General features: G+C 39.3%; 1 protein-coding gene across 1 annotated transcript in view; it reads right to left on the reverse strand.

The window, feature by feature from the left end:
• Window positions 1-17,765: 17,765 nt before the first annotated feature.
• The window catches only part of NEK9 (NIMA related kinase 9), a 1,697,515-nt gene continuing 1,691,728 nt past the window's right edge, over window positions 17,766-23,552 (reverse strand). The window contains exon 23 of the mRNA XM_044073912.1: window positions 17,766-21,576. Within this exon, the coding sequence (XP_043929847.1) occupies window positions 21,454-21,576 (123 nt within the window). The 3' untranslated portion in view covers window positions 17,766-21,453. The remainder of the gene's footprint in view (window positions 21,577-23,552) is intronic.

A 23,552-nucleotide genomic window follows, 5' to 3' on the forward strand; every position in this document is an offset into this window, starting at 1 on the left:
GTGGATGCTGACACCTTTCCCCTTCTCATCACTCCTTGACAAATTCAAGAGTTTAAAAGCCAGGGTCAGCCATGGACCATAATTAGCTGCCAATACCCACCCTCAAAGGGCACCTCCTGCATCCAGGAAGGCAAAACAAGTCAGCCGCAGGACGAATTTACACACACCTATCTCAGTGAAAATGATTTGCCTTAAAGGAAGTGAGGGTACCACTCTGTTTTATACCTAATGGAAGATTGCTCCAAAGATGAGAAAATGCTGAGTAATAAATCTGACACTCCAGCAGGTCCGTCTTGCTTGCTGATGGAGAGTCAAGTCTTCAAACTGACTGCTTATGGAGATACTTGTTTTGTGGAGGTGAAGGCCATCAAGAAAGGATGGGTCATTAGCAGCAAGGAACTGTGGACATAAACCACACTGCAGGCATCTATAAAATACAGATTAAAGGACAAAGCATCAAGTCTGCCTTGGTAGCTGAATGTCTGGTCTTTACTACAGTGATCTTTTTACAGTTAGGATCCTCTGGGGGGTCATCTTGGCTATGCGATGTGTTTGGACAAATACATATGAGTGGAATACCTAGGAAAGAAAATTGATTTTGGCCTGGATGAGGTACTGTACATTAATAGGGCTAGACAGGATTTTCTGACCAATGTTGCTACATGTTGGTCAAATTACAGGGAGCTGTCTATAGAGGTACCCAGACTCCTAATAACTATATTACTCTGGAGTGTGGTGCTATTTATATGGCAATCTGCTGTTCAGATTTGTTTACCAAACTTGACAATGTTACAGTTCTTTGCATTTAATTCAGTTTGTAACATCAGTAATTTGTATGGTCTAGCCCTTGCTGTTATAGCACAATATCAAGTGCTTAATGAATAATATCACCTAAAGTCATCTAAAAATTTAGCCATATGTTAGGGTTAGTGGTTTGGAGACCTGAGAAGCAATTACTGAGCAGAAGTCGGACCCAGTCCTGAAGCCCACTGAATGCAGTTAGTCACCTTTTTTGAGGTAGTACCTTCTAAGTTAACTTTATGGGTTATGTCAGCTAGTTTGCTATCTATCTTGCATCAAAAGGGCCTACAATTAACCCCTTAAGATTGTTAACAACTCCAGCATGGGGAATAATGTTAAAGGATTTGGGACATATTCAGGTATTTTGTATGAACTGGATGGTTACTATCAAAAGCTTCAGTGACTTTCTTGAAGTTTACTAAATTAAGTGAACATGCTCTCCCTTTGATCAAAATTATATTATTGCAGGTCTAGAGTAATAAGATTTGTTTTATATTGGAGCTTATAAAATCAGATGCAATACATTCCGTGGCTTTGCAAATTAGGACCCGTTAGGCTTATGGGTCTATAGTGCTCAACATCTGTGATCTTCCCCTTTATATAGGGACACAACAGCCAATCTCCATACCTCAGGAGCATACCGTGTAACTATGCTTAAGTTGTACAACGTTAGGATAGGTTCATAAATGGTGTGTTACGTGCTACTAATTAAGAAAAAAGGTATATATTTTTAGGACTCTCAGGGATATTTTTAGCTTTAGAGAGTGTAGGAAGGCATGTTTCATACTAATCTTGGTGAGAAAGGGACTCAAGAGTTAGTGTAGCTTTGCCATCTGCTTCTGGTATGGACACTAAATTTATCTGCAAGTATGTAAGCAATATATTTGAGTCAGAGTGGGCAATACTCTCTTGAATTAATTTGGGGCACTGTTGAATGTTGTATCTTAATTGTCTGATGCAGTTAAAGAAGAGTTTATGATTATCCTTGACTGTGTATTTTAAATTTGTGTTTTGCTTTGATTTTTCTTAAGGTAACATTAGACTTTTTTCTGATTTTTTTGACAGTCTCTTTAATGTGGATAGATTTTGAATTATTTTTTTTTCTTTTACTACAAAACTTATTAATATCGACATTCCAGCAATGTGGTTTATTTTTATGCCCGCAAATATTTAGTTCTGATTTTGACTACATGGTTTACGCTACTTGTTAAGTGGGATTGAAACTCACTGTCAAAAGTGACAGCTAAGGCTACATGGGGGCTGGAAATCTTACATGTGAATTCTGAGAGCTCATTGTAAATTTTTGCCTTATTAAAGTCCTTGATTTCAGAAGTTTTCATCATGGTTGGTTTATATGTATAATTTAATATGTTGCTTACCTAAAGCATTCTCTAGTCATCACTCCCTCAGTAACACTGCTTAGGGTTTCAGATACAATGCAAACAGCAGCAGAGACATAGGACATCACTGTCAAGTGCTTCTAGCCAATTCAAATGGCCTTGAAAATTATACTGAGATCTTAATCCTATCAAAAGATCCACTGCAGATTTTTGATAATGGCCTAAAGTTCCTTTTCCAGCACTTCAGTAAACAACTGCCAGCCTATCAAACGGTTTCACTGCATTAAGACTCCCTCACTAAACTGTATAGCTTCTTGGACCTCACACAATAGAACTGCTGTCTTTAAAGGTTAGCACACTCACCCTCACAAGTACACACTGACCTGTTCTAATGCAGTAAGGTATCCACTGCACTAATCTTGCCAACACAAATGACTTAGAATCATGGCTCATGACAGATATGGGTCTACAGGAGGATGGCAATGAGAGGTCCCTTCTCAGTTTTAAAAACAGCAGCAGTTTCCTCCAACAAAGCATGGCTTGCTCTATTTTCCAATATATCTCGCTTATGAATTATAGCCAAGATGAAATAAACTTACCACTAACTTTCTAAATAAAAAAAACTAAAATTCCATCCTTTTTTAAATCACCTGTTATTCTACTACTCTTATGGGTTTCAATAATAGGGATATCCTTGAAGCTTACTTTTGATCACCTATTGTAATGCTTCTACTGCTACAGATTGCATTAAATTTCAGCTTCCTCTTGAGCCATGTCATAGAAGGGGGGTAAGTCTAAACATCTCTGGAGATCCTCTTTAAAACTTACATCTCTTTCTTTCTTCTGTTAAACAGAAGCATAATGCCCACAAAAATACTGTCACTTTTCTAATGCTTCCCCACCCTTTATTTCATTACTAATCTTTCCAATCTGCTGCCTCAAATGTAATGTCAGAGGCCTCTGTGACTTTCATTAAAATCAACAACCATTTGACAGCAGCCTTTGTTAAATTCAAGTTTGTCTAATAAGCTAATCAAATCCTCCTCCGCTTTTCCATTTTTTATACTGATTTTGGACGTCATGACCACTAAAACTGCAATTTTTCATTAGCTTCTCAACAACTCCTACTTAAAGTTTTCCTACTCTACCATTTCATTTACATTTATCCATCTTGTCTCTTCTCTTTCAATCATTCTGATATCTCTTACTACACTACCTTTTAAAATTATACTTTAAATAACACATTAGGAATCTCAAACACCTGCACTTATTCTAAACCTCCCACCAGATATTCATAAGTTCTGACCAACAAGATTAGAAATTACTTTAGGGTAATGCAGAGATAATTCTGCATTACCCTGCTCCTTGACTATACATGCCAGTGCCCAAGCAGCAACCACTGACAAAATATGAAAACGTCTAACCTTTCCTGTAATACTATGCATGCCTACTACACTCAAAAGGCCTACAAAAAGGTAAAGAAAATCTGCTTGTGGGACCCTTTTAAATTCTTCAGCCAGTATCAACATTACTGCATTATGGCACAACATTTCACTCTCTCAAAGGTATTGTTAATCTCTGATGGAATGCAATAACTTCTACAATTATGTTCCTTACTTCTGAGTGATCTGCTCCTGGGAGACATACAAACTTGGTGAATATTTTTTTTTCTGGAATAAAATCTCTTAATTACTACAAATCTACATACTTTACCTTCCAAAAGTTCAAGTTCAACCACTTGTACAGGACAAGTTTTAGCACTACTTCTGCTTGCTCTCTGGCAGCTGGAGAAACAGCCTTCCTCCTAAATTTCAGTAGATTCCTGTTCTGTTTCTTCAAGAGGTGTTTCTTGCAGTGTGGCCTCAAAGGGCCTCATTGTCCTTATATATGTCACTACTCACTGTCTTTCTAATGGACTTGTTAATTTGTTTATACTCCAGTATTAGAAACTCAAATTGTGATTCAGAAGCAAATTAGCTATGAATGAATCTGTTTCACTTTCTTCTTACTAAAGCTTAAACTCCATTGACTTCATGTTTCCAACTTCTCTTGCGACATTACATATCAGTAAATAACTTCCTAGTTATATCATTTTTGTCAATTTTTTCTTTTATAGCTGTTGCTTTAGTTCCCACACCTTCACAATGCATCCACTTCTAGGTAAAAATGCACCGACACTTTGTCCATCTTTACACTGCATTTACAGCTTGCATTTCATTAGAAGGAACAGCGCACTCCACAAATAAACACGTACTACCTTTTACTCTCCTCACGTTCAAGATGGGAACATGTTTTTACATTCAGAGGCCCTGTCCGGTCCCAAGACATTATCCCCCATGAACAATCTTCAGTTTTTAGGAACCAGTTATCCTCTCCAGGGATCAACTCATTTTGCCACTAAGCCTATTCACAGACTCTAGCTGCCATCCACAGTCACAGCCTTCCACAAGAGTTGAGATGTGGAGCTGAAATGTCTCCTTTGCAAGTTACCCACAACTAAAGTTTCATAAGCACACGACACATTTAAAGCATACCAAAAACTGTACTTTCTTGTGTAATTTTCGATGCATAATGTTCACTAATATCCACTGCATCCCATTATATAGTATGTTATTCCCTGTATTAGTGCTAGTCAACCCCACCTTCATTATGTTAAACATACATTTGTACATATCCATATTTTCATCTCAGCAAAGTGGTAATGCTCCAGAATAACTACATTGAACTATCTGTCCCTCAGCCTCAAAACCATTTAAGCCATTAAACAACAAAGTACATATTCCTTTATCTCTCAGCCTCTGTTCATTCTTTCTTCCTTTATAATAAGCCAGCTATAAGCCAACTCTTAGTATACTGACACTATAAAAGTTGCATTATATTGCAGGAGCTTGACATCAGGAGACAATTTAGTCTGCTATTTTAAATGCCTAACTTTCTATCTTCCCTCCATCTATCCCATTCCCCTTACTATTCTTCCACTTGTCCTATTCCCAGGATTTCCAAAAGTACCTTTTCACAAGAAGGGCTGTGGACTAAAGCAATGAACTACAGGACTGGGTGGGGGTGATGGTCTGTGCCCCCTCCTTCCCTCTCTGCTCTCCACATTCAAAATTACTCCTTCATATCCTCTTATCATGATTTTGTGCTCCAATATCATATTCCGCAGTATCTTCTGGTCTCAAATAAGAAGAACTCTAGCTCTTCTAACCCCTGGTCATATTCATTCCTTCCCATCACATGTACTTTTTCTGAATTTCTTCCAGCAGGATGGTATTTTCCTTGTATGACCTCCAAAAATGCATGTAGTACTTGAGGTGTGGTCAGACTAAAGCCATGTATTCTAGAAAGAATACATCTTTCCTTCTGAAATCTGACCCCTGATGATATACTTTGGCATTCCATTTGTTGCTACCATTATCCTCTCCCTCTGCTCAAGGTGATCAAATCTAGGCGAGATCAACACCCTGCATCATTTTCCTGCACTACCTTCATCAGTTCCACTCCTCCCAGCTGATAGTGTGACCTAAGTACAGTGCTATATATTCACACTAAACCTCAAATACCACCTTCCTGCCAAACTGTTTTGGCCTTTCTATATCCTTTGATAGACTACCAGACCTAGGATAGACCTCTGTGTTCTACACTATTCACTAACTCCTGGCACTGTCCCTCTCACCACAATCTTCTATACCCTACCAAACATGCAGCTATCTAGTTTACATGTCTTATAGGGTCATAGGTATACACTATGCGAACAACACAAGAAGGTAAGAGTAAAATCTAAAATCCTGTACCTTGTGACTGTGAAGTAAACACCTTAACCATTAAGTCAACCCCCATTTTGGGGTCCTTTCCTCCTTCTTCTTTCGGCTTTTCCCAGTTAGGGGACACCACAGTAGATCACCTGTCCGCTCATGATTGGCAGTGGAGTTTTACAGTGTCGAGTTGCCAGCCCGATGCCCAACCCTCCACAGAAGGCATACACACACACATGCACTCACACCTAGGGCCAATTTAGAGTGTCCAATCGACCTACAGCATGTCTTTGGGATGTGGGAGGAAACCGGAGCACCCGGAGGAAACCCCAAGCGACCACAGGGAGAACATGCAGACTCCGCACAGAAGGCACCCCAGCCAAGGATTGAACCAGGGAACCTCTTGCTGTGAGGTGACAACGCTAACCGCTGCACCACTGTGGCCTCCCATTTTGGGGTCCTTTCCTATAATGTTGTATACTTACCACAATGACAGATCCTTGTTGTCTCGCTCTGATCAACAACAGTTAGGTTATCTACCTCGAGGTGGACTTGAGTCAGCAATAACTTCAGAACTTCTCCTTTTCATAGCGTTGCCACCCCTCCGTTTTTTTTCCGGAGTGCCCGGAAATCAGTAGGGCACTCCGGTTCTCCGGTTCTTGTAATCGGAGTCCGGAAATAGCGTCAGGCTCGTCAGCGCGTATTAAAAAAAAAAAAAAAAAAAACATTCCCGTGACCCGTCTTGGACTCTCGTTGATTGGCTGTTTGCTGCAGACGAGGCTCGTGCAGCAAGCAGCCAATCAACACGTAGAGTTAGTAGTAAAAGCCCTGCAAAGCCCGCGAAAATTTAAGAATATAAAGCGGTGCTTCAGCATTACCTTTTACTTTTGTAGTACAAAGGGTGCTGCTTAAGATCTGAAATTTTTGCTTGGAGCCTTGGACATCGTCTTCAGTGGATTGCCTGGAAGCCCTGCCTGCTTGGAAGCCCTGCCTGGAAGCCCTGCCTGCTTGGAAGCCCTGCCTGGAAGCCCTGCCTGCTTGGAAGCCCTGCCTGGAAGCCCTGCCTGCTTGGAAGCCCTGCCTGGAAGCCCTGCCTGCTTGGAAGCCCTGCCTACCTGGAAGCCCTGCCTGCCTGGAAGCCCTGCCTGCTGCCTGGAAGCCCTGCCTGGAAGCCCTGCTGCCTGGAAGGATTGCCTTAGCCCTGCTGCTTGCCTTGCTTGCTGGAGGAGAAGTGCTGTGGACTGGGTGGTGGTGTGTTCCCCTGCTTGCTGGCCCTTTAGCTGCCTGTTCTGTTCTGCTGCTGAGAGCTTGTTTTAGTGGCCCTGCTGCTGATTTTTCTGGAGGTAAGTGGATTTTTTTTTAATGGATTCTTTGGAATTAAGGTAGATTTTCAAAGATTAGTGTGACAAGGGAATGAAATATTGCCAGCACAGCTACTAGTGAATTTTTTAAATATTAAATTTATATTAATTCACTAGCTGTGCTGGCACTATCTCATTCATTGATGGTGACAAGATGTGTGTAACTATCTAGATGTTCAACATGTGGTGATTAACTAGAACAGTTTCTAATCTGGTTTTGGACTTGGTTGCAGTGAATGTATAATGACTTCATGATTTGTATAAGATGCTTGGACTGTAGATCTGTCTTTCTAGTCTGTCATCACCGTGATGTTTACCTTGACCTGTGTTTCTTCCTAGGGTGTCTTTCTAGGGTGTACAGTCTTAGTAGTATAGTGAGGCTTAAATGTAGCTTTTTTGTCTAGTTTGTCATCACAACTGTTTACCTTTTATCTGTGTTTTCTAGGGTATACCGTCTATACCAAAGCTTAGCTCATTTGATGTTACAGTGAATATATGATTACATGATTTGTATAAGATGCTTGGACTGTAGATCTGTCTTTCTAGTCTGTCATCACCGTGATGTTTACCTTGACCTGTGTTTCTTCCTAGGGTGTCTTTCTAGGGTGTACAGTCTTCGTAGTATAGTGAGGCTTAAATGTAGCTTTTTGTCTAGTTTGTCATCACAACTGTTTACCTTTTATCTGTGTTTTCTAGGGTATACCGTCTATACCAAAGCTTAGCTCATTTGATGTTACAGTGAATATATGATTACATGATTTGTATAAGATGCTTGGACTGTAGATCTGTCTTTCTAGTCTGTCATCACTGTGATTATGCTGAAGGGTGGAGTAAAGGGGTGTGGCTATTAAAAGGAATGGGTGTGGCTTGATTGTGCATGGGGCGGGGCTTGTTTGTCAGGAAATGGCACAGTAGAAAGGTGGCAACCCTACCTTTTCACAAGCTTCTTTCTCCCACAATTCTCTGCAGTAGCAGTACTGCTTCAGATACAGTTTCCCCTAAAAACCATGGGAATACCGTTGCAAAAGGAAACCCAAAGAGAGAACAATAGTGGTTAATTAAAGCATCCCATGAGAGCTTCAGGCCTGGTTCTTTATGATCCTCCAGGAACAACATAAAGATATTATGATAATTTGGAACAGAGAAAGGAGGGTGTGACTCCATCCATCTCAAAAACTGGGACATAGTTCCCAGCTGCTGAGATCCCTACTTGGCATCATCGCAAGAGATCTTTAAATATGATAGATCTAGAATCTAAATCGAGTTTGTAATGTTTGTCAAAAATGTGAATGTTAGACTCAGCTGCTGCAGCACAGATATCATCCAATGAAGAATGTTTGAAAAAGGCAGTAGAAGTGGAAAGTGTTCATGGTTTTGATGAGAAATATAATCCTTTGAATGATAAAGAAAGGAAATGCAACCTGAAAGCCACCTAGACAAAGAGATTTTAGAGAATTTTAATCCCAATTTGCTTTTAGAATATCAGATAATCAACTTTCTGCCAAAACTTTGAGCAATGCAAGTAAAATCCGAGTTGGTAGTGAACAACTAAGGTATGTAAAGTGTATTCACCTTTGTCTGAATAATTAGGGAAAAAGATGAGCAAATGTACAACTTGGTTTAAGGCTGATTCTATTGCTAACTTAGCACAAAGCTAGGATTAGGTATGACAGAGATTCTGTCTTTCTGGAATATCAAATAAGGATGCTTAGATAAAACCTGAAGTTCAGAAATTCACCTAGCTGAATACACTAAAATTTATGTTTACTAAGAAAGAAACCTCACTTTGACAGAAGAGACAGGCTCACAGAGAGGCTGTGAGAGAGCTTGCAACATCAAGGAAATATCCCAAGGAGGAGTCTGATCTTTACTAGGAGGTCTCAAAAGAATACATTTTAGAAAGGCTTTAGAGACTTTCAGAGATGCTATAAACAAATCATTTCCATGTGAAAATTAGAAATGGCTCCTAAGTGAACCTTAACAGTGGAATAACTGGCATTAGAATGAAACAGACCTGCCAAGAGATCCAGAAAGGAAGGAAGACAGAAAATGTGTCAAACCCATTCTCTATTGACTATACTGAAAACTTTTTCAGTTTGTTCTTGTAAACCTTTCTAGTGGAAGGTTTCTAACAGGTCGTCAGAATGTGGACAACTCTAGAAGTTAGAGAAGGCTCTTTGGCCCATCACTGAAACTGAAGGAACCACATGATTAATTTGAGGGATGTGGGGCCAGGCCAGGCCAGAAAGGGGCAATGAAGAGTATTTTTGCCTTGCACTTGGAAGTTTTCTGTTGGACTTTTATCAGTGGAACTGAATGTAAAGCATAAAGGAGACCAGGTAACCAAGTATGGATGACAGCATCCATTTGTGACTCCCCCTGGTGAAGGATGAGGGCACAAAAGCTGCTGTACTCCAAAATGAAAGGAGATGCAAAAAGACTGCAGCAAGGCTGGCCCAGTGACTGAAAATTTCAGTTGCCACTGAAGTGCTGAGATACTACTCGTGAGGCATAATAATGCAGTGAGTCAGCTTGTCTGCCAGAATACTGGGCTGACTTGGTATGTGCACTGCTGTGAAAAAGCACTGAAAAGATACTGCCCATTACTACATTCTTATGGCCTCTTAACATGATGGGTAAGAGCAGGTTTCACCCTGTCTGTTGATGTACAGAAATCACACCCTGGGGTAGGAAGTCCTAGCATTTCAGGCCCTTCAGGAGGACTGTCCTCTTCTCCAAAATACTTACATAAAGATGGGACTCCTGACTGGTCCAAGTTACCTGAACTGTCCTCCACTCAAAATGGCCCTCACCTCAATGGGAAGGCATCTGCTGTCACAGTGGCCATGGAAAGAAGGGCAAATGGACATCTTTGTACAACCAGAGGAGAAGTTATTCACTAAGAGTTGTGATGATGGCAGAGAGAGGATATCTTAATGGTGACCATTGGATTAAAATGGTCCACTGCAGAACTCGCACGAAAAAACTCTCACAAAAGACCAGCATTAATGAAGCTGCTACAGATCCTAGTAACTTGAGAATTAAAGATGCTGGTGGACTCAGAGTAGTGATGACCTGTTATCCTTGCAAACAAAGGGAAGTCAGCCTTGACAAGTGCAGCTTTGCAATTTGTGAAACTGTGTCTGGATTACAACCTTCGAAGTTCAACGACTCAGTGGGTTGTAAGACTGACTTTTCATTATTTACAGAAATTCCAAAAGATAGACACAAATGAAGTAATTTCTTACTTGAATTAAGGATTCTTTTGTTCTAGCAATGAAGTGCCAGGCGTCTAACTATGGGAACATGCGAAATATTTGCAACTGGAGGTTTTCTGCTACTAATACCATGCATTTGGTAAAACCCCCAGAGGATTTTGGTGAGACCATATAGTAGGACCTTGAACTGATAGTGACTGGCTCCAAGCCAGATGCACATGTACCTTCTGGACTGCCATTTAATCTTCACAGGATAATAGGCATCCTAAACGTATATGAATCGCATCCAATCCCTCTACCCCAGTAACCATTCAAAACACGGTTTCCTTCACAAAAATGTTTAGATCGCAGAGGTCCAAAATGCACCTGAGGTCCTTGTTCTTTTTTGGAACTAAAAAGAATTTTGAGTAGACTACGGATCCTTTGTAGTCTGATGAGACATTGTGGATAAAACCTTTTTCCTAGCAGCTGAGAAATTTCTTGAGTAGCGCTCCTTCTTTGTTGGAGTGGAATGTCTAGAAGGGTCTTTTAGGAAGGTATCTGTTTGTCTGGAACAGAATTATGTATCCTGTGGATGTTACTCTCTTCACTCATGAATTCTGTATGACAGCCATCCAATTTTTAGGTGAAAAGACAAGCTTATCCTGACTGCCTCCACAGGTGAGCAAGCAGGCAGGCAAGCAGGAAACTTCTCAGAAAAGTTAAAGCGTTTACTGGTAAAAGGACAACTAAACTCATGATTGTGTGGACCCCCCTTCTGCCTCTAGGGTGGCATCTGTTGGAGTTCCACCCTTTGCCCTGGGGAATCCTAAGAAACAGTCACTTACAAAATGCTGCGACTTCCTGAAATAGATGCATTTTCTCGCCTTCAGATTCCTGGAAAAGGTCTTTGAGGGGTAGAGAAACAAATTCCTATTACAGACAACATTTTGCTGTCTTGCTCTCACTTAGACAAAATATCTTTTACCTTAGGTCTGAAAAGAAATAGCCCATTGTAAGGGACATTAAGGAAGGATGTCTTAAAGGTGTCCACAAAATCGCATAAGTACAGTCAAGCATGATGATGTACTGTAATGCCAGCACCTGCTGCTCTTGATGATCCTTCTGTTCCACTGGAAACCAACCTCATGGTGACATTAGTAATTGACATGGTAACCAAATGAGACTCCATGGATTTCCTTGTCTCTTTAGCCTGAGATCTCCTGACCATTTGGCTCCTGGATGCCATAAGCTCCAAGGAAACTGGAGTCAAGTAGGTCAAAGAAACTGTTAACGTCTAAGACCTCAATGTTGTCAACCTCAACAGGGGGCGAGCAGGGGAACTTCACTTCCAAATCCACCAGATCCAACATACGGATCAGGGAAGCAGCAACTACAAGAGGAATGAATGGATCACAGCTATCTATGCCCTCAGACTCGCATAGTATTTTTGGCCTTTATGAAAAGGTTTGTGAAGCATACATGCATTTCCCAAAACAATCTGAAGCTCTACACTCCTGGCTGGAGGATGGACCATGGAACTCTCCTTGCATACCTCTTTTTTTGTGGTTGCTGCAATAACAATAGAATCTACAAGAGGACCTTTGCTCAAATATGGACAAGCGCCTTATTGGGCTTGTGTAGGATGGGTTCCACCACATAAAAAGTCTAACAGACTATCTGTCAAATATCTATAAGCCTTTCAAGCAGGACAGACCACTCAGGAGGAAGATGCACTTGCTCCAATGGCCTCAAAGAACACTTCCTCATTAGTGGAAGGGGTATCAGTTGGCCACTTGTCCTTCTGTTTTAAAAGTTCCATTAGCTCACCAAATGAGGTGTCTTGGGGGGAGATCTAGGGGACCCTGATGTCCTCAGCGAGACACTTTTGAAGGAAGTCCAACTGTCTTCCCTTACACTTACACTTTCAATGTTCTTCACTTTGGGTAAGAGTTGTAGAGTCAGAGGTGTCATTGGTTCAATGAGAAAGGGATGGCTCAAGTTTCTCTAAAGCAGGCAGCCCATGGAAAGGATAATGAAATCCAAAGATCAGATATACAAAGAGAGTGCTGGGTGGAGCTGAGGTAAAAGAGATCCCCCCCAACCGAGTCGACTGTCGGGTCAAACTCTTCTCAAAGGCCTTGAATGCAGAGGATGGAGCCAATGGTGCCAAGGACAGCAACCTTCAATCCATTGCTAAATCCAAAGTCGATGGAACAAAAGCTCAAAGCCTTGGAACTGATTACCTGTCTGGAAATAAGGCTGATACCAGAACCGAACTGTCTAGGACAAAAGCACCAAAATTCAAGGATGGCCTCAATCCTCCCTCTGTATTCCATTTCAAACTTGCCTCTGAATGATCAGTGACGACCACTGGCTCCAACTACTTTGGAGTCAAGTAGGTCAGAGAAACTGTCAGTGTTAAAGATCTCAAGGTTTTTGACCCAGACAGTGGGATGATTAGGGTAACCTTTGTTCCAAAGCCAGCAGATCCAATATAAGCACTGGGGAAGGAGCAACTACAAGAGGAGTGGGTTGACCAGCTCTCTGCCCTCAGACTACCCTATTATTTCTTGCCTTTATGAAGGCTCTCATCATCTTGTTCCAGTCATTGTCTACAATGCTTCTGGAGGATCTAATAGACCAAAAAGATAAAGCTAAGGGCAGTCAGGGGGTCAAAAATCTAGACAGCTCCATCTCTAAATATCTAGGTCACGTAGCAGAAATGCTTATCTGGGTTCTTCAAAACTCAGTATTGGGTTCTCTTCTATTCAGCATTAATTTCTCCAATCTATAAGTAACTATCCCAGGTCTCTGGTTAACAAAATTAATAAATGACTGTAAGCTATGGGTTGTTAAACAAGGATGTTTTTACAACAAACAGCAGATTAAGGCACTTGGCGGTATCCTCTCTTCCACAGATGGGCTTCCCTCTAATACTCATGGCTTGTGTCCTACGGAAAATCTGACAGTCAATATCTGCCTGAAGGCTGACATTTTCCTCCAATTTATGTCTATAGCACATATGACTTCCCGCAGCAATGATCCTTATGATGCAAATCTGAGGAATACTCAGCTGAATTTCTCTTGCCTTATAAACTGCCATCTTTAAGGGGCAAGCATTTTCACAAAGCAAGTTTGGTTCTCTCCTCAAAAATCTTTTATTACACTTACTTCCCACAAATTTTTCAGAAATTGCATATTCATGGAGACAGCCTAAAAGGATGGCACTGTGTTTTATTGTGCTATACATCTACCTTTTGATGAACATCTAGCTGACTTGCAGAAGTTTTCCCCTTTATTGGAGGATAGAAAAAAAAGAGGAAAATATATTTTTTTTCCTTTTAGAAAAAACTGTTAGAATACCAAGCCATTTAGGCAGCTTCAACAACTTGGTGCACAAACAATTTCAATGGAAGCCCTTAAATGGCCAGGGAGCACAGACCTGATATTTGTGCCACAGGCTGTGGAGGTGAATCTAGGTGACTCACTACAACAAGTGGAAACATTTCTCCATGAATATCCAGGCAGTCTATGATCACAACTAGGTTGTGTGGTGATGGCTGAACTTTTGTTCAGCTTGCCTAAAATGGTGTGAATGTTGAAGGCTCACTGGGTAATTCCTCTATCAAGGCTACCAAATAAGTTTCAATGATCATATTGTTTCATTCAAGTGAAGCCTTCTCTGCAGAGCTGCCTTAACATCTGGGTGGTGGCTCTGTTTGTAAAATGATCTGCATTGTTGAAGAACATAATGTCTCTCTCAGTGACTAAGACTTACTTTTCAGTAATCTTACTGGTATTTCTAACAGACTGACTTATCCATCTTATGCATGCCTTCAGGGGTGTTCTACCATTACAGCCACTGAAGCATAAGATGTTATGAAGTAATTTTTCTACAAGTGACTCTCTTCTTTTCAGCATGCTGTCTATATGCCATGACAGAATGACCTGCCTATGATTTTTTATAAATCCTTTTTTCTAATTAGGCCCTTTCTTTTTCCTCTAATTTATGTCATTTTTTTGTAACAAAATAGCTTGCAGTACTTGTAAGACTTCTGACTTTAGCAGTACTTGTAAATGTATTACAATGTTCATTTTCAGTAATGTGGGAAGTTCCTACAGAACAGAGACACTCAGAATTACTGTCTTGAATTGTAAGTTATCTGATACTGGCATACTTATTAATGGACTTCTTGTGGGGCAGTCATTTCAGAATGGAAAACTGAAGAAAAGATCATCATTCTAAAAACTGATGAAAATAGAATAACTCTCAATAATAAGTTAGCTGCAACATTTGTTCAGATAAACTAAAATAATCCAGTTAATGACTTGCTTTTTGAAAATGTCTTCAATTATTTGTTTTTGTAGTGCTCCACAATCTGCAGTTATGTCAACAGTAAATTATACTTACAAACTGCAGACATCTGGTTTTCTGTGTGAGGCTATATACCCCTTGAATCATTGCCAAGGGTGGAAAGTGGTCCAAGTGGTTAATGTACCTACATATAATCACTATCAAGGTGCACGTTTTAGGGGTGGGGATGAAACACCTACTATACTCTATCCCTACTAAACTCTGCAAAACTCAAGTCCACATTACTGGTAACTGTAGTACTCATATAATGGCATAAGCCTTGTGTAGTATTTTGTTGCAACTACACACTTGGTAAGTGAACTGGCCCTTCCTGGATCATTTACAGACACGATCTGAGCCACAAGGACATGGGTAAGTAACTACAACATCCAGAGGGACAATTTAGTGTAGCCAGTCAACCAGCAAAGATATGAGGAAGACATGCAAAGCTCTGCAAAGACTGAGTGACAGCAGTGAACCCAGGAACTATGAGCCCTAGATATAATCACTATGCTACTGTGCTGCCTAAGTTACAAAAAAAACAAACAAAAAAAAAAACAAAGCATATGCAATAATGTTTCATAAGTAGTGCCTTCAAAACTTACTTTGAAACACAATGCATTTCAAACAGATACCGACTCAAAGTGGCCAGCCCCACAATGCAGATGTGTCAATGGCAGCCTGAATCTAGAAATCTCATATTGTGAACTCAACAGAAAACAATATAAATAAATAAGATGGACACAGAGTTCCTTTAATTGCCTTCACACATCCAAGGTAATCATTGATGAGAGTTCTAATTTCACCCCTACCACTCACCTCAGTGTTTACTGCTTTGAATCACTAAACTCATTTCTTTCCCCATAATCTCTATGGACCAGATTTATCTAAGAATATAAACAGTCCATGGGCCCAGACAATAATACCAGACTGCCTGTGAGTTAGCACAAAGTACGACACTGCTGAAACCTCTCCTAAATCTTTTCAGCTTAAGTCTTTCATTAGAGTATGTACAAAACTTCTACAGAATGTCCATTATAACGCTCCACAAGGGCAGCTGGTTCGCAGACCCCAACGACTATGATCCTACTAGCCTCATGAACATAATCTGTAAAGTCATCAAATAAACCTTGGCCAACCTTATAAGCAACAAAACCTCGAAGCCTTAAATTCTTATCAATTTGGTTTTTGAAAAGTTGCTCTTGTCTCACTTATATGATTAATTTAATTGAATATGTAAATGGATGCTACTGAGAAAATCCATTCTGTTCCTACTGCCTATCTGGACTTCACTAAAGCCTATGCTTGCATTATCAAGAAACTTACTAATCTAATCAAACCTCCCTCTATCACTTGTCTGATTGCAAAGTGACTTTCTGAACAGTATGAGTTGGTGGCATCTTCTCATCTAAAAGACAAACCACTAGTGGTGTTCCCTTGCAGGGTTCTGTTTTAGGACCCTTCTCTCTTTGGCACTTACTTCTCCACCAACAAAACAGATGTCAAAAGTTTAAGGCTAATCAAGTTTGCTGACCATAGTTAAATAGGTACTACTATCATCTCCCCAATGATGCTAATATCCTCCAAGAAGGTCTTGCTAGAACCAAAGCCTGTTACATGAACCACTGTCATATGCTTATTGCCAAAAAATAGTGCAGATGCATTTTGGAAAACAAGCAAATCCTAATGATTACCACATAAACAGGGCATCACTTTAGCCTTACACAGTCATTACAAATTTATGCACTTTTGTTAACAACAAACTAGCCTTCAACCACCAAGTGCTAGTTACAGTTAAGAAACCCTTCTACCATACCCAGTTAACTACCAATGTTATATCCTTCAGGTCCAAGGATGGCAAAATTCCACTCTAGTCATCCCCCTTCAGGCCAATCAAAGAATATAGTGCACCATTTGGAATGTACCTCACCAAATACCTTGCCCAACTAGAGAAAGTCCATAACAGTTTCTAACAAGGATGACTAAGTTCCTTAGCTATCCAAACAGACCAAAACTATTCTTGCTTCTCTACGTCTCATCTCTATGTCCAGCTCTTACAAGTGATCTCTGCCTCACCTTCATGGTTATGAAAGATCCTGGCGTACTACACCTCCTTCACCTTAGAAATGTTGGTAAATACTAAGAACACACATTCCAAACACCTCAGCCTTCACTACAGGACCTCTTGGAAAAATGGGTTAATCATCAAAAGAATCCCCTATATCTAGAACAAGCTTCATTTGCATGTCAACAATGTAACTCATTCCCTTTCTTCAAGCTCTGCCTTGATGATTAGAGAGGTACTAAAACTTTACTCCTGGGGTGAGCAGTATCATCAAGTAGGACAGCAATACCACCCATTAAACTTGCTTGGATCATATAGCTAGGCTCTATATGTTCACCCAAACTGCTTGCCTACATATTAACATACATTAGCACAAACATGCACAGTAAAATGCAGATAAAAAGACATGATACTATAATTTCAGCATATGTATAAATAAATTGTTTATATCACAGGGATACTTACACGCTACTCTGAAGCTGTCATTAACTTATCAGAATATCTTTACATGTTTAGTTTTAAAAGCAGTGCAAACTATATTTAAATTCAAATAAAGTTAAAATATGAGGTAATACAGCCATCATGTTATTCGGTACAAAAAATGTACAAACAGGTGGTGTTTAATTGGTAGATACTTTTCTGCTGCATGAAAACCTGGAAAAAGAGAGAACTTTTTAAACTGGTAGCAATAAAGTATAAACAAGCAGAAGGCCATCACAAGTGTGAAAATTGTTTACACTATTTACAAATGAGTGGTGTTTCAATTACAGTAGGACAGTGCCAGCACAAATGTTGTTCCACATAAATATTATCTATACAAGTGACAGTCAACAAAAATTTTATCTATACAAGTGGTATTTTATATACAATTTCCATGCAGTTTTGCAGACTGGTAAAATAATATTAACTTTTTAAGCAGATAAATGTAAATAACTTTAAAACAAACATGAGAAGAACAACTGCACATGCTATGTACCCAACTACCTCTAAACTTAAGTGACACAAAAAGCAAAAACAGCACATTATTTTTTCCATAAATAGAAATGTTTGTATAGTGTTTCTCTGTTGCATATATGAAATTGACATTTGTGAAAATAGTTCATGTGGCCTGTACAGTTGCCTATGATCTCTCTTATGTAAAAAGGAACTGTGCAAGACAAATTAGTTATTTCAGTCACGTGAAATCTCTCACTCTCTCTCTCACACACAAACATATATGTGCGGACTTATGATGAACCAAATATAAGACATACGAAGAGTAGTAGTCTTCCTAGGACTAGAAATTACTGTACAGAAGGGGAAGCAGAACAGCATCATACTATTCCAGCAGGAGAGCTCCTAATACTCAGGTAAGGAGAGAAGCACTGTAAAAACTCCAGCCACAAGGGATTAACATAATTATGCAAGCAATTAAGTAGTAATATTTACATGTATTCTGAGTGCAAGAGGAGACTGGACAGAATAACTACGACATGCAGAACTACTGGGATTTTTACATCAGAAGTTATGACTGACACATCTTTACAGCAAAATACTCTTTTTAAGTTAGCCTAAGGAAGAAGGTAGCAAAAATGCTGTTAAACAACCTTCTTTTCTATGTTCTGGAACAAAAAAAATTCAGAGTTATCCAGTCAGACCTCAACTTCAATCAACAATACAGACAAAATGTTTATCTGATGTGGGTCAGCCCACAGATATGTATATTTGTGTCCTGCCATAGACTGGTATCCTATCCAGGATTAGTGTCTCTGTCTTGTACCTGCATTCCTCCAGGACACTGACCGGGATAAAACAGGTAATCAGAGAATAAAAAAAAAAAAAATGAAAGAGAACATTAATGGGAAGTGACACCTAGCATTAATCAAAACTGTAATACAAACAACACACACTGGATGCACTTCACAATGACATGTTTAACTGCAACTTGAACTGAAATAATGATGCATTATAGGACATTTCCTTACAGTTCCTGTAAAAAGAATACGAAAAAATGTTAGGCCACAAAATCAAAAAGCATTCTATAAATTAAAATATAGAAATGTTATGGTTATGGGAATACTTCCTGTAACACACACAGTACTATAATAAATAATACATTTTAACAAACTTTCAGACACCTGAACCAATATGAAGTGACCACTACCATTACCTGATATTCTTTCAATAGACTGGTGAAAAAGGTGAAGATAAGCACAGTGTCAAGGACCTTCTTAAGTGAACTACTCATTGATGGGACTAAAGCCATCTTGCAAGTGACACACATGGTGCATACCTTTTCTGTTCAAGCTGCTAGAAACAATAACAAAAGAAATTTAAGAACGTATTATGCAAATATATAAGCTGGTACCCCAAAAGTAAACAGGCATGTGGAAGGAGGCCAAAATAAAGCAGGAAAGCTAACACCAATTCATACAAAACATACATGCATGTATGTATGTACACACAATTTATGTGGAGGTAAAGCTTCTATTAAAATGATATTCTGAAACACTGCGCAACAAGATGTGAAGAAATCTACCTAGACAACTGGAATGGAGGTGTAAAAAGAACAAAACTATTACATTCATAAGTACAGGACAGGTAAAAGCTAGTTTGTTTTACTTATCGTGTGAGGCAGAAAACCAGCCAAGACCGTTAGTGCCAAACTCCATACACAATCTGCCATACTGCTTTTTTTAAAGTAACTGGTTTACTCATTTCAGTCCATTCAGTTCAAATTTCTGTGTGGGAATTAAAAAGTCAACAATCTTTGGCATATATAAACATTTTGTCAGCCATCTGAATATTCCAGAAGTCGTTCTAGAGGATTCTAGGTGATCCTCAGAAAACAAACTGATTAATTCAAGTTAACAAACAAGATTCTTCTTGTCTCATTACTGAACTGTGGCCTGCTCAAATGTGCATTACTTGTCAGACAGTATGAATTTCTGGTTAGTTTGTATCATTAATTTCTGTACTACTTAGTCAATGGAACACAGGACAAAAGCTCACAAAATGAGGTATGCACCTTCAAATATATGCATGTGCACACTGAATACTGACCAAGCTACTTAATCTACTTGCAAGCTTTTAGGTTTTCACTTGGAATATAAAAAAAAACGTAAGCAATTCCTTTGTTAAAATCTGGACTTATATACAGGACATTATCTATGCAGGCAACACTTAACCTGAAACATATGAAAAGAACAACACTGTTCTGAGATCTCTGTCATGCTAGAATGGTTGAGAAGCCAGATATTCATTGTGCTGTTTGTGGTAACTTAGTTTTTATATTTTTGACTTCAAAAACAATAAATGGCTTCTAGCAAACAACACTGCTCACTGACTGGCAGCCCAAAGATTACTTCAAAAAGGACATTAAGTCATCATATTCTCCTCTCTTCAAATCACTGTCTATTTTCTGCTGGGAAAACAGATACCAGCAAAGTCTGAACACTGCAATGCTTAAAAAATACCCAATAAAACAGGGAAATGTGCTGGCACCACTACTCTACTGTAAAACAAAATATGCATTACATATATATAAAACATTAAACCTTGAGGGAAGAAAGAAAGAAAATGTTAAGTGGGAAAGAGTTAAAAGCATACAATAAATGAATGCTGACAAAGAAAAAGCAACATCAGAACTGTAAAATTAATTTGCAAATGACAAAGACACATAAAATTAGCTGTATGGGTGGGTTAAGACAGAGCTTCTGAATCATTAGTAAAACTAAGGATAGGGGTATGTTAACTGAAAGTTGGGAAGAGGTAAAGCTTACTATGTGAAACTAAAGGGGAAGAACGTTAAGCGAACTAAACCTTTTCTCACAAGTCCATTTAGCTAAGGCACAGGTTTTAATCTGATCATGACGCTATCCCTAATATAGAACAATATGAAAAGACATGCTGATCAAACAGTCCAAATCATCTGAGCTGAAAAACAATTACTGTTTTTTTTTTTTGCCTGTAGAGATAAGCCTGTTTCTTTTGTCAGCGCCAAGCTTCATAAGCTCTATCCAAGCATACTACAATGAAACATGTGCCCAGTTCGAGAAGTCCACATCCATAGTAAAGTAGATCATCACTGCAATTTTACAATGTGTGAAAACCAGAGAAATGTATTCTCAAAAATGTTTGCAATGCAAATTAGCTGAAAAATCAGCTGACAGCTGAACAGTAAACAACTGTTACCTCCTGTTCAAAGTAATATTCAGTTTAGTATGATACTTCCTTCCTGTATACCACAGACTAACGAGCTGTAACAAAAATAAAACAGGAAATCCTGCAGGCTCGAATGTTGCTGACAACAGCAGGCTTGGTAGACACATCCTGAAGACCCCAAAACACAGCTGATATCTTGTTATCTTGTTAATTCCTCTCCTCTATCTTTTTCTCAAAGTCGATCTGAAGTGCACTGGGTGTTCAGAAGAGAGACCCATCTCCTTCTCATCTTCCATTAACACACTGAAGCAAGGCAAGCTGTAACTTGTTTAGTAGGTGAGAAACTGGAGAACAACCCCAATTCTGGTAATACATTTGGGTTGGCAGAGGACTAGGTGCTCATGCCTGACAAATTAATAAGCGGTTGAGTCTGATCACAAGATGCACCATGATCTCGAATCAAGGCCAACTTTAGGTTCAGAGTCTGGTGATTCCTTCCCTGCTGAAAGGTCGCTAGACTGCACAGCTTTTTGATTCTCTTTTGACCTAAGAGTCATCTGTCAAATGGGCAGAAAAGTTTTGAAAAAGGTTATGTTCTAGCAAGACTTTTCAATATTTTTACAGAAAAAGGATAAATCTTTATTTACAGTAATGCCACATAAATAACATGTTATAAAGGAGAAAAAACTATTACAACTGCAGATCTTGTATATCTCCACCATTCATTACATAAATGGAAAGGATCCCCTATCAAAAGAAGAGTTATACCCAAGTCCCACAACTTTTTTAAAACCCACAACTTTGAAAAATAAACTACAATTTCATAATAAAAGCAGCAAATGTCAAAACCCTCTGAAAAAGCAGTAAAGTGTTTTTGCAAGAGATGCTTTGTTCTCCTACACCACCTCTCCCGAATGGAGGTACTGCAAGCCACACACCTCTTCTTCTAATTCCAAGACTGCTGTACATCAGAGTAGGAGGAAATACTCTGAGGTACTGCAACCTTACACATGGATATACTTCCCACATTTGCACCTCGAGTCTCTTTAATACAAGGATTGCAGTTAAAGGAACCTATTGTTGGGGCCCATATACTTTCCTCTGCACGGGGTTCAAGCCCCTCATAACTCAGTATGAATGTGTGTGACTGCAGCACTAACACGTATAATCTTCTGTAACAGCTAAAGCTAGCAATGCAGGCATCTGATTATAAATCATAGGCATTTACACTACATTATTAAGGTGTGTTACTCCAGAAAGAACCATTGTGTAAAGCAACTTACCATAAAGGTAGATGTTCAAATAGATTACTTTTTTGCAGTAATTCTCAACATCTGGACTTTCTCCTCAAAGATCCGTCCATCAAGCCAACTCCTAATCCTCACATTTTTTCCCCTGCGGGATTCATGTCCACCCTATGCAGGCACCAATGTGCCGGTAGAATAGGCACATAAGTTTGTACCATTTTCAGAGCTTTCTTGCCCTGATAAAAATTAAGTCAGACAGCAAAACAACTTCTTAAAAGAAATGAGAGAACCATATGGTAGTAAAATCAAAGGTAGGGTGAATGTTGAGAGCACAGGAACATTTATGGTGGGAGAAGAAAATAAATCAGGAAATACCCCACTCCAGACACAAGGTAAAATGTCAAAAGAATATCCCTAGAGGGCATGGAAGGCAGGTAGAGGTACAGAAGCAGTGATCTGTTATGTTTTTTGGCCTTTGTACCTTGCCGTACTTGAGGAGTTTTGCTTTTAGATCATACTATTCAAACATCCACCATTATGCTAATTTGCCTACACAACTGTACTATGTTCCTCATTATATCACTGCTGCAGTTTTCTTAAAATACGTGACAATTCCAAGAGTTTAATCAGGATGGGTGCAGGAAGGGGGTACTCCTTCCAAACTGAGGACAGCATGAAGGCCACCCTTGGCAAATTCATTTCTTGCTAGATATTCCCGGTGGCTGTTTGCCAGGATTTGTATAACAGAAGAGAACTGCACTGCAGATTCACTTAGAAATAGTTTGTTTAGACACTGGTAAGCCTGTTGAAGAATTCTCTCTCCCTTATTTTAAGGGTTTGGAAAGAAAATAGGCAGCTGGACAAACTGATTAAGAGTAAAAATAGAAACTACTTTAGGCATGAAAGGATTTGCCTGAAAACTTAACATGTCCTTATTAAAAAAAGACCTGTACATCAGAACCTCTTCTAGCAAGTTAAGGTTACTTAAGGCAATTTTCCAAGTCAAAAAATTTCAAAGAATGATTAGCAGCATGCTCAAGAGAGGGAGTGAAAAAAGTAGAAGGAGTTAACTTTTTAATACACAATTAAAGCCCATGGAGGAGCTAATTTTTTTATCTGAGGTTTAATGTGGAGAACTGTCATGAGAAAGAGTTACACCTAACTGCAGTAAGATACAGGAGGATCCAGTGGCAAAGAAGAAACAGGTGGAACAAATGTCTTGACAGAAGTGCAGGACAAGCCAGATTTAAGTTATGTCACAGAGATACTGAAGGACCAGGGATGTC

This window comes from Protopterus annectens, chromosome 6.part0 (genome assembly GCF_019279795.1).
Source record: "Protopterus annectens isolate FY-2018-M chromosome 6.part0, PAN1.0, whole genome shotgun sequence".
Lineage (NCBI taxonomy): Eukaryota > Metazoa > Chordata > Ceratodontiformes > Protopteridae > Protopterus > Protopterus annectens.